The following is a 15,602-nucleotide window of genomic DNA, read 5'->3' as shown; positions in this document are numbered from 1 at the left end:
CTGTTCATATTCGACAGCTGCTACATTCATTCACTACTGGACTATCAAGTTCTGCTCTTGGCTTTTGCCAGCAACTCATTAGAGAATGAATGGAGCAGCAGTCAAGTACTCGCACTGCCATCCCATCAATGGGGAAAAAGTGCCCAGTTCTACTGATTTTTTTTTTTCAACTCCCAAAGGTCCGAACCCCTCCAGCACACTTCGCAGTCAATAAGTTATCTACTATCCTGTGGATAGGTGATAACTTGCTCCTCTCGACAACCACCTTAATGGACGAGCGAGTTTGATCCACAAAGTGGATGAGAATAGAACACACTTGGATGAGGATAGAAGAACACACTTGGATGAGGATAGAAGAACACACTTGGATGAGGATAGAAGAACACACTGGGATGAGGATAGAAGAACACACTGGGATGAGGATAGAAGAACACCCTGGGATGAGGATAGAAGAACACACTGGGATGAGGATAGAAGAACACACTGGGATGAGGATAGAAGAACACACTGGGATGAGGATAGAAGAACACACTGGGATGAGGATAGAAGAACACACTGGGATGAGGATAGAAGAACACACTGGGATGAGGATAGAAGAACACACTGGGATGAGGATAGAAGAACACACTGGGATGAGGATAGAAGAACACACTGGGATGAGGATAGAAGAACACACTGGGATGAGGATAGAAGAACACACTGGGATGAGGATAGAAGAACACACTGGGATGAGGATAGAAGAACACACTGGGATGAGGATAGAAGAACACACTGGGATGAGGATAGAAGAACACACTGGGAGGGGGGCGGAACACACTGGGAGGGGGGCGGAACACTGGGAGGGGGGCGGAACACACTGGGTCTCAAACGTTGGACACACGGACAAACCGATCTGTTTTTAAAAGTGAGGAGTGTATGGAGCAATAAAACTCTTTCTGATCAGTATGCTGTATGAGGGGAAAAAAAAAAAAAGCACGAGGATGTGTCTGATGGATGTGTGAACGCTGCTTTACATGCATCAGGCAAATAATTTTGCAAAGTCTTTTGCCAGACATAAGAGAGTGGAAACATTTTTACTTTGTGTCTTTCGCTTTTTGTAGATCTAAATAGCCATACACACAATATGGACTTTATTACTAACTTTAACACTGGCAAATAAGTGTTCACTAATGGGAGTGTAGACAGGAATCCTCACAAATGGGCACATTTATAAAAAGTGTACATTTTATCAACAATTATACAAAAGGTTATTATGGCACTTTTTGACTTTTGTACCAAATTAGTACCCATACTGTATATCAGAATGTCGTAAAATAAATGAACTGTGAAATCTGCATCATTTTCCACTTTTAGAGTATCCCTCCCCTGTCCGCCTGCTGTGATCTGACGTGGGCTCTTGGTGCAGACTCTGTTCCATGCTCGGTATTTTATAAATGTGGCGCACACATGTTGGGATTTACAGGGGTCCTAAAACTTATTATATATATATTTTGAGTAAAATGTATATTGTTCTTTTATTGTATAAACTACTGACAACATCTCTGAATCTCCAAGCAATACATTTTGTATTTATTTTCTGAAAATGGGAAGTGGTCAAAATAACAAAACAATGCACAGTGCTTTCACACCTCAAATAATGCAAAGAAAACAAGTTTATAATCATTTAGTAACCACAATACTAATGTTTTATCTCAGGAAGAGTTCAGAAATCAATATTTTGTGGAATAACCATGATTTTTAATGCGTCTTGGCTGCTTTCCACCAGTCTCTCACACTGCTTTTGGGTGACCTTATGCCACTCCTGGCACAAAAATGTAAGCAGTTCTTCTTTGTTTGATGGCTTGTGACTACCCATCTTCCTCTTGATTACATTTCAGAGGTTTTCAATGGGGTTCAGGTCTGGAGATTGGGCTAGCCATGACAGAGTTTTAATGTGGTGGTCTTTAATTTACACATTGATTGATCTAGCTGTGTGGCATGGCGCATCGTTCTGCTGGGAAAAAAAATAGTCCTCAGAGTTGGGGAACATTGCCTGAGCAGAAGGAAGCATCTGGTTTCCAGGATAACCTTGTATGCGTCTTGATTCATATGTCCTTCGCAAAGTTTAATCTGCCCAATTCCAGCCTTGCAGAAGCATCCCCAGATCATCACCGATCCTCCACCAAGTTTCACTGTGGGTGCAAGACACTGTGGCTTGTACGCCTCTCCAGGTCTCTGTCTAACCATTAGACAACCAGGTGTTGGGCAAAGCTGGAAATTAGACTCATCAGAGAAGATTACCTTACTCTAGAAATTGGGCAGATTAAACTATGCAAAGGACATATGAATCAAGCCGCATACAAGGTTATCCTGGAAAAATAGTTGCTTCCTTCTGCTCAGGCAATGTTCCCCAACTCTGATGACTGGTTTTTCCAGCAGGACAATACGCCATGCCACACAGCTAGGTCAATCAATGTGTAAATGAAGGATCACCACATCAAAACCCTGTCATGGCCAGCCCAATCTCCAGACCTGAACCCCATTGAAAACCTCTGGAATGTAATCAAGAGGAAGATAGATAGTCACAAGCAATCAAGAACTGCTTACATTTTTCCAGGTCACCCAAAAGCAGTGTGAAAGACTGAAGGAAAGCATGCCAAGACGCATGAAAGCTGTGATTAAACATCATGGTTATTCCACAACATATTGATTTCTGATCTCTTTCTGTGTTAAAACATTATTAGTATTGTTGTTTCTAAATGATTATGAGCTTGTTTTCTTTGCATTATTTGAGGTGTGAAAGCATTATGCATTGTTTTGTTATTTTGACCATTTCTCATTTTCAGAAAATAAAATAAATGCAAAATGTATTGCTTGGAAATTCGGAGATGTTGTCAGTAGTTTATAGAATAAAAGAACAAGCTACATTTTACTCAAAAAATATTCCTATAAAGAGAGAAATCATAAAAACTTGACAATTTTGCAGTGGTCTCTTAATTTTTGCCAGAGCTTTTTATATATATATATATATATATATATATATATATATATATATATATATATATATAAAATTATGCTGTATCAAAAGGTCACTTGATAATATACACTTTGCTTTTATCATTCACCATTCTATATACATGAATACAGAAATACAACACTTGACACTTGTGAGTGTTAGCATTTATATAAGGATTTCCCATCCCGTGCCCCTAGTTGCAGTCCTACCCCTGTTTTGCAGAACGACACCTAATCGCCCGCTTGAACAATCAACTGTGTTTTTGTATCAAAATCGCCAAGATCGGCTTCTGCAGGGCTGCAATGATCACATTCCCCTGCAACACTCATTGGCAAATATAGGCTCCGGTCACTTGGTAACAGGCGCCATTCAGTAAACAATTAGTAATGGTCTGTAACTGAGTAGGGAAAGGGCCTAAAATGCATTGAAATATTAATATTACTCCAACCTCCTTCCCCACACATACGTATAGGTCCCTGTCCATTATTAATAACTCCAGCATTGTGCCTCCCATTATTAATGCCAGCAGATTGTCCCTTAATAACCTCTTTCCTCGGCGCTGTACATTTACCTGCTGTTTTTCCCCATCCTCCTAACCCCTCACCCTCTTTCCCCCTCCTCAAAAATGAAGATGATAGCACTTGGCCTCCAAATGCATGAAGAGTAGGAGGCAATCTTGTAGCCAGGACGCCGGCAATACCTGTAAAGCAGTATATGTGAAATCTGTATTTTGTGCAAATAATTACTTATTTTAGTGAATTGATGAATATTCCAAGCTTCTTCAGTTTCTCATCCTCCAATAAATGTGGATTTTTTTTTTGCTATTTTCTTTTTGCTATCCCTACCCTCAGTTACCATTTCTTGTCTCCGATCTGTGACACCCGTGTGTTATTCTGCCGTTGTGCCGCTCATTTCTCCTCTCCTTCCAGGCTCAGCCTCTGTTTGAGCTTCGATGCTCCAACAACGTCCTCCACATTCACACCTGTGCAGACTCCTGCGCCATGCTCGCCAACCTCACCCAGTACGTGATGAACAACGGAGATCTGCACTGCCCTCCTAAACCCGAGCCACCCACCGAGATTGCCGGACAGAAATTACAGGTACTGGCTTCCTGAATAATGGCTTGTATCCCATCTATATCACTCGTACAGGGAAATATTACAGTAGGTAGGAATGAGGTTATTAGTAGAGTTGATCGAACCCGCCAAAATCCGGGTCCGGCGGATCACTGCTGGATTGGAAAAAAAAAAAGTCTGGATCCGCTCTGGATTCCAGTGCCCATATAAGTCTATGGGGACCAGAATCCGGAGATTAGAAACATTTGTGGAAGGGATAGGGGGGTAGGAGCGCGCAGTGTACTCACCCGAGGATGTGTCATGGCAGCAAACTCCTTCCGGGTCACAATTTTCCCTTCCGGAGCCAACAATTCAAATTCGTTGTTTTGCCTGCCCACCGGCGCGTGGAATTGGTTGCAGTTAGACGCGCTCCCACCCTGAGTGTCAGCGAGTCAGCTGACTGCAACCAATCACATGCGGCAGGACGGCCGCTGGGCGGGGAAAGCGGTGCAAGTGTCTGCGGGTCAGTATGGTAAATGTGCATGTGTTTCAGAAACACATGCATTTTCCTGCAACAAGTGTGCGTGGCTGTGCCGGTGATGCGACTTTTTCTTTTTTTCTTTTTTTTCCCCATCATTTAAATAAATAATTTATAAAAAAAATACTACATGCGGTCCCCCTTAATTTTGATACCCAGCCATAATAATGCTGGCTGGGGGCTGGTATTCTCAGCCCGCAGCCGCCCGGTATTGCCGAATCTATTAGATGTGACAAGCCCAATGCTTTAGCGGCTCTTCCTGCTGGCCTGGAGCGGTGCTAATCGGGGTAATAAGGAGTTAATAGCAGCGCACAGCTGCTACTAAGCCCTAGGTTAGTCCATAGCGTAGGCGTCTATGAGATACCTGCATCACACCAGCCTGTAAATGAAAGTAAATAAACACAGACAGAGAAAAATCCTTTATTTGGAATAAAGTACAAAACGCACACCCTCCTTCACCTCTTTATTAACCCCCAACACACTGCAGGTCTGGCGTAATCCACACAAGGTCCCGCGCCACTTCAGCTCTGCTACACAGCCAGCGGCCATAGACCAACGCTGGCTGTGCAGACAATGACTGAGCCGCGATGACTGCACGGCAGGCAGATACTGTCACTGGATAGGGGGCGCGTCTGCCTGCAACCAATCGCAGACGAGAAGGTGGGCGGGGAAAACACGGAAAGCTGTGTGTATACGATGCACAGTACAGGAAGTGAATGCGCGACCCGGAAGCAGTGTGCCGCCATCACACCGAGTCTGTGTAAGTATGAAACGCTGTTTTATTTCTGTTTTTCTTTATTTTTTAATTATTTTCCCCAGTGCTGGATCCGGGTCCGACGCCTGGTCATCTGTGAAGCCGTGCGGATCTGGACTTTTACAGTCCGGATCTGCTCAACCCTAGTTATTAGGTGCTGTAGTTTGTGATCAGTTTAAGAAGCAACCTCTAAAATGCTTTGAAAATTAGTTGTATAGAAAATATTTAGTAATAAATATTCAGAGAAATTCCCTTCTGTAGATTATACTCCATCTGAACCTGGAGTTTGGTCTATGTAAGAGAGATCTGAGGGAACTTAATAATCATGGGACCCCCCAAAAGTAGAATAATTTTGTGATTGTTACGAATCGGGTAAATTAAAGTTCTGCATCCTTGACCTCAACTCCAGTCAGGAGGCGGCGGAGATCTGTTCTCAGGATCATTGGTCTCCAAATTTGTTGGACACAATCAGCAAGCTATTCCCTATGTTCTGTATAGTTTGTTTTTTTTTGGGGGGGGGGGTGTATCCCTTTAACTGGATTCCATTACCCTTTCTACAGAGTTTTCTTTATCGTTCCTATGGGAGACCCAGACAATGGGTGTTTAGCTTCTGCCTCCGGAGGACACACAAAGTACTACACTTAAAAGTGTAGCTCCTCCCTCTGAGCTTATACACCCCCTGGAGAACCAGATCTAGCCAGTTTATCGCTTTGTGTTCGGGAGGCATACATCCACACATGTATTCTCATTTGATTTTTGGAAAGAGTTTGAAGAAAAGCGGGTCCATGTCTGGATCCCCCGGCATGTCCCTTCTCACCCCACTGTGTCGGCGGTGTTGTTAAGGTTGATTCCAAGGCTGGAGCCTTACATGCCGCGCTCCTTCACCATCCCTCCTGGGCTCTGGCTTGAAGTGGGAGCCAGCACGGTTCTCCATGCTTGGCAGGAGACCGGTCTCCATCCGCAGCCCTTCAGGATCCTGCTGGACCGGAGCACCCATGCCCAGGGACTTGGAACCCTGCGTCTCAGCAAGCTAAGTACCTGAGGCATTTATATATTGGGGGTCCCTGTACTTTATTGTTGTGGGAGAGTGTGCTGATTGTGTTTTATGACATTTCCGGCGGGTTCTCTGGCTGTTGCCTGAGAACCGCGCCGATGGTGCCTGCGCGCCGGCCGCACCGCTCAAATTTAGGCCCCGGCTTCGCCGGAGGCCTAGTTTCGGTTTCTCTGCCCTCGCATGTCACTCATGCAGAGGGACAGGCTCGGCTCCGCCCGGCGGCCGTTCTGCACAGGGGAGGGTCACTCCTCACTGCAGTGTATGTCCCCTCCCCTGTAGGTCTCTATGGCCCTACAGATCCCGCTCTCAAGCAAGTCCCGCCCCCTCTCTTCGCTCCGGCGGCCATTTTCTCAGCGTTCCCCCTGCGATCAGTCATTGCAGCGCTGGTCTGCAGCATCCCTGCTGAGGTGCTGTGCTTGGGGTCCGGGCTTCGGGATCTGGAGGGCACACAACACCGCTCCAGCGGTCTGGTAAGCCACAACCTCTGGTTGTGGACCTCTGTATATACTCTCTGGGGGTCATTCTCTGGCAGAGCCCCCACTCCAGCAGCATGTCTCACACGAGGAGCAAGGCTCCAAAGCTGTATTCAGTATGCGCTGCATGTAAGCTCCTACTGCCTGAACGGAGCACCTATCCACATTGTGATGCCTGCTCTAACCTGACGGTGCCTCAGCATGGAGTCTTACTCCCAGTGGTCTCTCAGGCTGCTCCTGCTCCTGTGGCTGAACCCCCGGCTTGGGTAGAATCCTTTTCTAGGTCTATCTCCCAGTCTTTTGCCGATTCCATGGGACTTCTGTCCAGGACTTTGCTGAATATGTATCAGCCCCCTTCACAGGGTGCCTCTGCTACTAGAGGTCTCTCAGGACCGGAGCTCACAGAGGATTCATCATCTGGTCCCAGACCCCGTCCTCCTAAGAAGAGACGCAGGGTTCCCTCTCCTTCCTCGTCCCGCGGCTCTGATTCAGGAGCTGACTCGCAGGACGAGGAGGATTCCTTTACGGGGGGCTCGGAGGTTAACTCCATGTACCCCATTGATCTGTCCGAAAGTGACTCAGATGTTAGTGATTTGATTGCGTCCATTAATTCTGTACTGGATCTCAATCCGCCAGTTTCAGAGGAACAACCCTCTCTGGCAGAAAAGCACCAGTTTACCTCACCTAAAAGGGCAAAGAGTGTGTTCTTTAACCACTCCAGTTTTCAGGCCGCTGTGACCAAGCCCAGGGCCTGTCCTGACAAACGCTTCCCAAAGCGTGGTTCTGGTGACCATTTTCCCTTCCCACCTGAGGTGGTCAAGGAGTGGGCTCATTCCCCAAAGGTAGACCCCCCGGTGTCTAGACTCTCAGCCCGGACCGTTGTATTGGTGGCTGATGGCACCTCTCTTAAGGATTCCACTGACCGCCAGATTGACCTTCTGGCCAAATCTGTATATGAAGCGGCAGGGGCCTCATTCTCCCCGACTTTTGCAGCAGTGTGGGCTCTCAAAGCCATCTCTGCTTCTCTAGAGGAGATGCATTCCCTCGCCAGGGAATCTATGCCCGAAATGGTTACCTTAACTTCCCAAGCTTCAGCTTTTTCATCATATGCCATGTCTGCCATGCTGGAGGCTTCTCACCGCACTGCGGTGGCTTCGGCTAATTCCCTCGCTATCCGCAGGATCTTGTGGCTTTGAGAGTGGAAGGCAGATGCCTCTTCTGTTCGGTGAACAGCTGGATGAAATTATTAAGGAAGCTACTGGCGGGAAGAGTACTTCCATGCCACAAACTAAAACCAGGAAACCTGTCCAGGGCAGGAATCAGTCGAGGTTTCGTTCCTTTCGTTCCTCCAACTGGTCGTCCTCTAAGCCCTCGGCCTCGTCCACTAACTCAGCCATAGACCAGAAATCCAACTGGCGCCCAAAAGCGCGTCCACAAAAGACCGCAGGAGGTGCTGCCGCCAAGGCAGCGTCCTCGTGACTATCTGCCCGCTCCAGCAACATCCTTAGTCGGTGGCAGGCTCTCCCACTTTGGCGACGCGTGGTTTCAACACATCTCCGATCAGTGGGTGCGGGATATCATCTCCCACGGCTACAGGATAGAATTCTCTTCCAGCCCGCCAAACAGATTTTTTCTGTCAACTCCCCCCTGCTCCAAGGCCGCCGCCTTCTCTCAGGCCGCGGCATCCTTGCAGGCCAACGGAGTAATTGTACCGGTTCCCGCCCGGGAACGGTTCAGAGGTTTCTACTCAAATCTCTTCCTAGTCCCCAAAAAGGACGGTTCCTTCCGGCCCATCCTGGATCTCAAGCTTCTCAACAAGCATGTTCAGGTGCGGCATTTTCGCATGGAGTCTCTGCGATCAGTCATTGCCTCAATGACCCAAGGGGATTTCCTGGCATCCATCGACATCAGAGATGCCTATCTGCATGTTCCAATTGCAGTTTCACAGCAGCGTTTGCTACGTTTTGCAATCGGAGAGGAACATTTCCAATTCGTGGCTCTCCCCTTCGGGTTAGCCACGGCCCCTCGGGTATTCACCAAGGTCATGGCAGCAGTGATTGCGGTTCTGCAACTCCAGGGGTTGGCAGTGATTCCTTACCTGGACGACCTTCTAGTCAAGGCTTCATCCAGCGCGGACTGTCAGCGGAGTGTCTCGCTCACTCTCGCCACTCTAGCCCAATTCGGCTTGTCAATCTTCCCAAATCTACTCTGACTCCGACCCAGAGTCTCACGTACCTAGGGATGCAGTTCGAGACTCTGCCGGCACTTGTGAAGTTGCCCTTAGTCAAACAGCAGTCCCTCCAACTGGCGGTGCGCTCTCTGCTGAGGCCCCGCCGTTATTCCCTCAGGCGCCTGATGCAGGTGCTGGGTCAGATGATGGTGTCAATGGAGGCTGTTCCCTTTGCCCAGTTCCATCTGCGTCCCCTGCAGCTGGACATTCTCCGCTGTTGGGACAAGCGGCCTTCCTCCTTGCACAGGTTAGTGGCTCCTGTCGCCACAGACCAGGAGCTCTCTTCAGTGGTGGCTTCGGCCCCTCTCTCTGTCTCAGGGGCGCTCCTTCCTGGCTCCGTCCTGGGTGATCCTCACCACGGATGCCAGTCTATCCGGCTGGGGAGCGGTATGTCTCCACCACCGAGCGCAGGGCACTTGGACTCCACCCGAGTCAGCCCTTTCGATCAATGTGCTGGAAACCAGAGCCGTGCTTCTGGCTCTCCTAGCTTTTCACCACCTGTTGGCGGGCAAGCACATCAGAGTCCAGTCAGACAACGCGACAACGGTTGCCTACATCAATCACCAAGGCGGGACACGCAGCCGCCTGGCAATGTTGGAGATACAACGCATCCTTCAATGGGCGGAGTACTCAAAGTCCACCATATCCGCAGTCCACATTCCAGGCGTGGAAAACTGGGAGGCAGATTATCTCAGCCGTCAAACCGTGGACAGTGGCGAGTGGTCCCTGCACCCGGCAGGTTTTCAGTCAATCTGCCGCAAATGGGGCACTCCGGACGTGGACCTAATGGCATCCCGTCACAACAACAAAGTTCCCGTTTACGTGGCTCGCTCCCACGATCCTCAGGCATTCGCTGCGGACACTCTGGTTCAAGACTGGTTCCAGTTTCGTCTGTCCTACGTGTTTCCCCCTCTAGCTCTTTTGCCCAAAGTCCTGCGCAAGATCAGAATGGAGGGCCGTCGAGTCATCCTCATTGCTCCGGACTGGCCCAGGCGAGCTTGGTACCCAGACCTGCTCCATCTGTCCGTAGAGGTGCCGTGGCATCTTCCGGACCGTCCAGACCTTCTCTCACAAGGTCCGTTTTTCCGCCAGAATTCTGCGGCTCTCAGATTGACGGCGTGGCTCTTGAGTCCTGGATCTTGACGGCTTCTGGTATCCCTCCTGAAGTCATCTCCACTATGACTCGGGCCCGTAAGTCTTCCTCCGCCAAGATCTATCACAGGACTTGGAAAATTTTCCTGTCCTGGTGTCACTCTTCCGGCCATGCTCCTTGGCCTTTTTCCTTGACGACCCTTCTGTCCTTTCTACAGTCCGGTCTGCAGCTGGGACTGTCCCTCAACTCTCTCAAGGGACAAGTCTCGGCTCTTTCAGTGCTGTTCCAGCGGCGTATCGCCCGGCTGGCTCAGGTCCGCACCTTCATGCAGGGCGCGTCTCACATCATTCCACCTTACCGGTGGCCCTTGGACCCCTGGGACCTCAATTTGGTTCTCACGGTTTTGCAGAAACCCCCCTTTGAGCCTCTTAGGGAGGTTTCTTTGTTTCTTCTTTCACAGAAAGTGGTCTTTCTAGTGGCCATAACTTCCCTCAGGAGAGTCTCCGATTTGTCTGCGCTCTCTTCGGAATCACCTCTTTTTGTTTTTCATCAAGATAAGGTGGTTCTCCGTCTGACTCCGGACTTTCTTCCTAAGGTGGTCTCCCCTTTCCACCTTAACCAGGACATTACCCTACCTTCTTTTTGTCCGGCTCCTGTTCATCGCTTTGAAAAAGCGTTGCATACTCTGAATCTGGTGCGTGCTCTCCGGATCTATGTGTCTCGCACCGCTGCTCTTAGGCGGTGCATCTCTCTTTTTGTGCTAACCACAGGTCGGCGCAAGGGCCTCTCTGCTTCTAAGCCGACCTTAGCCCGTTGGATTAGGTCGACCATTTCGGATGCCTACCAGTGTTCTCAGGTGCCTCCCCCGCCGGGGATCAAGGCACACTCGACCAGAAATGTCAGTGCCTCTTGGGCTTTCAGGCACCAGGCTACGGCTCAACAAGTCTGTCAGGCTGCCACTTGGACTAACCTGCATACCTTTTCAAAGCACTACCAAGTGCATGCTCATGCTTCGGCAGATGCAAGCTTGGGCAGACGCATCCTTCAGGCGGCTGTCGCCCATTTGTGAAGTTAGGCTCCGCCTACTTCTTAGTTTTTCTGTTTATTCCCACCCATGGACTGCTTTGAGACGTCCCATTGTCTGGGTCTCACATAGGAACAATAAAGAAAAAGAGAATTTTGTTTACTTACTGTAAATTCTTTTTCTTATAGTTCCGTATTGGGAGACCCAGCTCCCTCCCTGTTGCCTGTTGGCAATTTCTTGTTCCGCGTGTTATCACCGGCTGTTGTCGTGGACAGAGTCTCCGGTTGTTCCGGTTCTTGCTCTGTTTTACTTGTGGGTGGCTATTCTCCTTCAGCTTTTGCACTAAACTGGCTAGATCTGGTTCTCCAGGGGGTGTATAAGCTCAGAGGGAGGAGCTACACTTTTAAGTGTAGTACTTTGTGTGTCCTCCGGAGGCAGAAGCTAAACACCCATTGTCTGGGTCTCCCAATACGGAACTATAAGAAAAAGAATTTACGGTAAGTAAACAAAATTCTCTTTTTTTTTCTGACTGTACATTATTATTATTATTATTTATAGAACACCATTGATTCCATAGTGCGGTACATGAGGAGGGGTTACATACAAAATACAGATATAAATGACAGACTGGTGAAGTGCGGAGCGGGCCCTGTCCTTGCGTGTTTACAGTCTACAGGATAATGGGAAAGAAGACAGTAGGTTGGGGGGCTGTTGCGGCAGCTTTGGTGGTGCTGAGGAGGCAGCGGGGTCTTTGCAGAATGTTAGGTTTCTGTTTGAAAGCTCCAAATGACTAAGGCGGGCTTCACCTCAGCGGTATTTTGCCGCAATGCTGGATCCATCACAAATGCATTTCCTATGGACTCGCGGCAAGTTCTGGCCATATGCGGTTGCGTACGTCATACATAATCACATGTGACCGGAACTTGCTGCGAGTCCATAGGAAATGCATCAAAGTGAAACGCATTTGTGCCGGAGCCAGCATTGCGGCAGAATACCGCTGATGTGAAGCCCGCCTTATGGTACCGTCACACTTTAGCGATCCCACCAGCAAGTTGACCTGGTCAGGATCGCTGGTGCGTCGCTACATGGTTGCTGGTGAGCTGTCAATCAGGCAGATCTCACCAGTGACCAGCCCCCAGCCAGCAGCGACGCGTGGAAGCGATGCTGCGCTTCGTAACTAAGGTAAATATCGGGTAACCAAGGGCTTGGTTACCCAATATTTACCCTGGTTACCAGCGCACACCGCTTAGCGCTGGCTCCCTGCATTCCTAGCCAGAGTACACATCGGGTTAATAAGCAAACAGCTTTGCTTATTTACCCGATGTGTACTCCGGCTACTTGTGCAGGGAACAGGGAGCCGGCACTGGCAGCCTGAGAGCGGAGGACGCTAGTAACCAAGGTAAATATCGGGTAACCAAGCAAAGGGCTTCCCTTGATTACCTGATATTTACCACGCCAGCTCCCTGCTCCCTGCACATTCAGATCGTTGCTCTCTCGCTGTCACACACAGCGATGTGTGCTTCACAGCGGGAGAGCAACGTCCAAAAAATGAACCAGGGCTGTGTGTAACGAGCAGTGATCTCACAGCAGGGGCCCAGATCGCTGCTCAGTGTCACACACAGCGAGATCGCTAATGAGGTCACTGGTGCGTCACAAAAACCGTGACTCAGCAGCGATCTCGCTATGTGAGAAGTACCCCTTAGGTAGAAGACTTTTCTTCTTTATCTTTTAGATTGCCACATGGTGTACAAAAACACACACATGACTCCCTTTATGTTAAATTGTTTATTTAGGAAGCCAGAAACTAGTTCTTTTCTGTTAGCGTTTTCCTGTGTTCACAAGAAGGACATGGTGCTGGAAGCCAGGAAAGTTGCTAAGAAATGCTCTGATATTTATACAGTATGTGCGGTATTACTGGGGACAATATAAAGAAATTACAGGCTCAAATAACACGCATTATCATTTGGATATTTCAGAAGGCAGGGGCTCCACTTGAAGGGCTCATCCAGACGTCTGGATATCTCATTCATCCTCTTAGGCTGCGTGCTCACGATCAGGGTTCACAGCGTCTTGGACGCAGCATGTTTTTGCTGCAACCAAAACGCTCCGTTGTACAGTACAAGCACAGTGGATGGGATTTATAGAAATCTCCTTCCCACTATGCTTGTTTTTCCCACAGCGAAAACTGGCCTGCGGTGCAGCTTCCCAAGCCACAGCATGTCAATTCTTTGCTGCGGAGATGCAGGCGTTCCCCACAGGTAGAACACAGCAAGAGACAACTGCCCTGGCCCGGATCTTGGGCAGAGGATACTCGCGGCCCCGCAGGTCAGGACCCCCCGCGTCCAGGACTCAGCGGGTCCTGATTGTGTGCACATACCCTAAGGGGTACTTTGTACACTACGACATTGCAGCTGCAATGTTGGTGGGGTCAAATCGAAAGTGACGCACATCCGGCGTCCCTGACGATATCGTAGTGTGTAAATCCTTTATGATACGATTAACAAGCGCAAAAGCGTCGTAATCGTATCATCGGTGCAGTGTCCGACATTTCTATAATTTCGCTGCATCGACGGTGCGATGTTGTTCCTCGTTCCTGCGGCAGCACACATCGCTGTGTGAGAAGCCGCAGGAGCGAGGAACATCTCCTACCTGCGTCACCGCGGCTCACGCCAGCAATGAGGAAGGAAGGAGGTGGGCGGGATGTTTACGTCCCGCTCATCTCCACCCCTCTGCTTCTATTGGCCGCCTGCCACGTGACGTCGCTATGACGCCGCACGACTCTCCCCCTTAGGAAGGAGGTGGGTCGCCGGCCAGAGCGACGTCGCAGGGCAGGTGAGTGCATGTGAAGCTGCCGTAGCGATAATGTTCGCTACAGCAGCTATCACCATGATATCGCAGCTGCGACGGGGGCGGGAACTATCGCGCTCGGCATCGCAAGCATCGGCTTGTGATGTCATAGTGTGCAAAGTACCCCTAAGTGTTTTTCATGGAGAGAACACACACCTATTATGGGGCTGTGGACTTGTCCGTGTATTTCTTTATCGTTCCTTTGGGAGACCCAGACCATGGGTGTTTAGCTTCTGCCTCCGGAGGACACACAAAGTACTACACTTAAAAGTGTAGCTCCTCCCTCTGAGCTTATACACCCCCTGGCAGCCAGTCCTAGCCAGTTTATCGCTTTGTGTTCAGGAGGTCATACATCCACACATGCATTCTCATCTGATTGTTTGACTTTTGGAAAGAGTTTGAAGAAAAGCGGGTCCATGTCTGGACTCCCGGCATGTCCCTTCTCACCCCACTGTGTCGGCGGTGTTGTTAAGGTTGATTTACAAGGCTGAAGCCTTACATGCCGCGCTCCTTCACCATCCCTTCTGGGCTCTGGCTTGAAGTGGGAGCCAGCACGGTCTCCATGCCTGGCAGGAGTCCGGTCTCCATCCACAGCCCCTTGAGGATTCTGTTGGACCGGAGCACTCATCCCCAGGGACATGGCCCTGCGTCTCAGCAGCTAAGTACCTGAGACGTTTATGTTGGGGGTCCCGGTTCTTTATTGTAAGGGGAGAGTATGCTGTATGTCATTGTTTTTAACTTTTCCGGCGGGTTCTCCAGCTTTTGCCTGAGAACCGCGCCGATGGTGCCTGCTTGTCGGCCTCGCCGCTTAAATTTAGGCCCCGGCTTCGCCGGAGGCCTAGTTTCGTTTTCCTGCCCTCGCATGTCACTCATGCAGAGGGACAGGTTCGGCTCCTCCCGGCGGCCGTTCTACACAGGGGAGGGACACTCCCCACTGCTGGGGTGTCCCTTCTTCCCGACAGGTCTCTCTCGCCCTCCAGTTCCAGCTCTTTTATAGGAACGCCCCTAGTCCCGCCCCCTCTCCACTCCGGCGGCCATTTCTCAGGCAGAGTTCACTCTGCTCTGGGACATCCTGCATTCTGCATCTCTGCTGAGGTGCTGCGCTCTGGGGGACCGGGCTTCGGGATCTGGAGGGCACACAACACCGCGCTCAGCGGTCTGGTAAGCCACAGCCGGTCTCCGGTTGTGGACCTCTGTATATTCTCCCTGGGGTTCATTCTCTGCAAAGCCCCCACTCCAGCAGCATGTCTCACACAAGGAGCAAGGCTCCAAAGCTTTATTCTGCATGCACTGCATGTAAGCTCCTGCTGCCTGAGCCGAGCATTTATCCACACTGTGATGGTTGCTCTAACTTGGCGGTGCCACAGCCTGGAGTCTCACCCCCAGTGGTCTCTCAGGCTGCTGCTGCTGCACCTGTGATTGAACCCCCGGCCTGGGTAGAGTCCTTTTCTATGTCCATATACCAGTCATTTGCTGAGTCCATGGGACTTTTGTCCAGGACTTTGATGAATATGCATCAGCCCCCCTCTCAGGGTGCCT

General features: G+C 49.7%; 1 protein-coding gene across 1 annotated transcript in view; it reads left to right on the top strand.

Annotated features, from left to right (window-relative positions):
- Positions 1–15,602, top strand: part of ATG2A (autophagy related 2A) — a 306,688-nt gene that overhangs the window by 234,176 nt on the left and 56,910 nt on the right. Inside the window, exon 28 of the mRNA XM_075326760.1 lies at positions 3,925–4,095. Coding sequence (XP_075182875.1) covers positions 3,925–4,095 — 171 coding nt within the window. The remainder of the gene's footprint in view (positions 1–3,924; positions 4,096–15,602) is intronic.

Source organism: Anomaloglossus baeobatrachus, chromosome 10 (assembly GCF_048569485.1).
Source record: "Anomaloglossus baeobatrachus isolate aAnoBae1 chromosome 10, aAnoBae1.hap1, whole genome shotgun sequence".
Classification (NCBI taxonomy): Eukaryota; Metazoa; Chordata; class Amphibia; order Anura; family Aromobatidae; genus Anomaloglossus; species Anomaloglossus baeobatrachus.
This window is presented reverse-complemented; position numbering and strand designations above follow the sequence as displayed.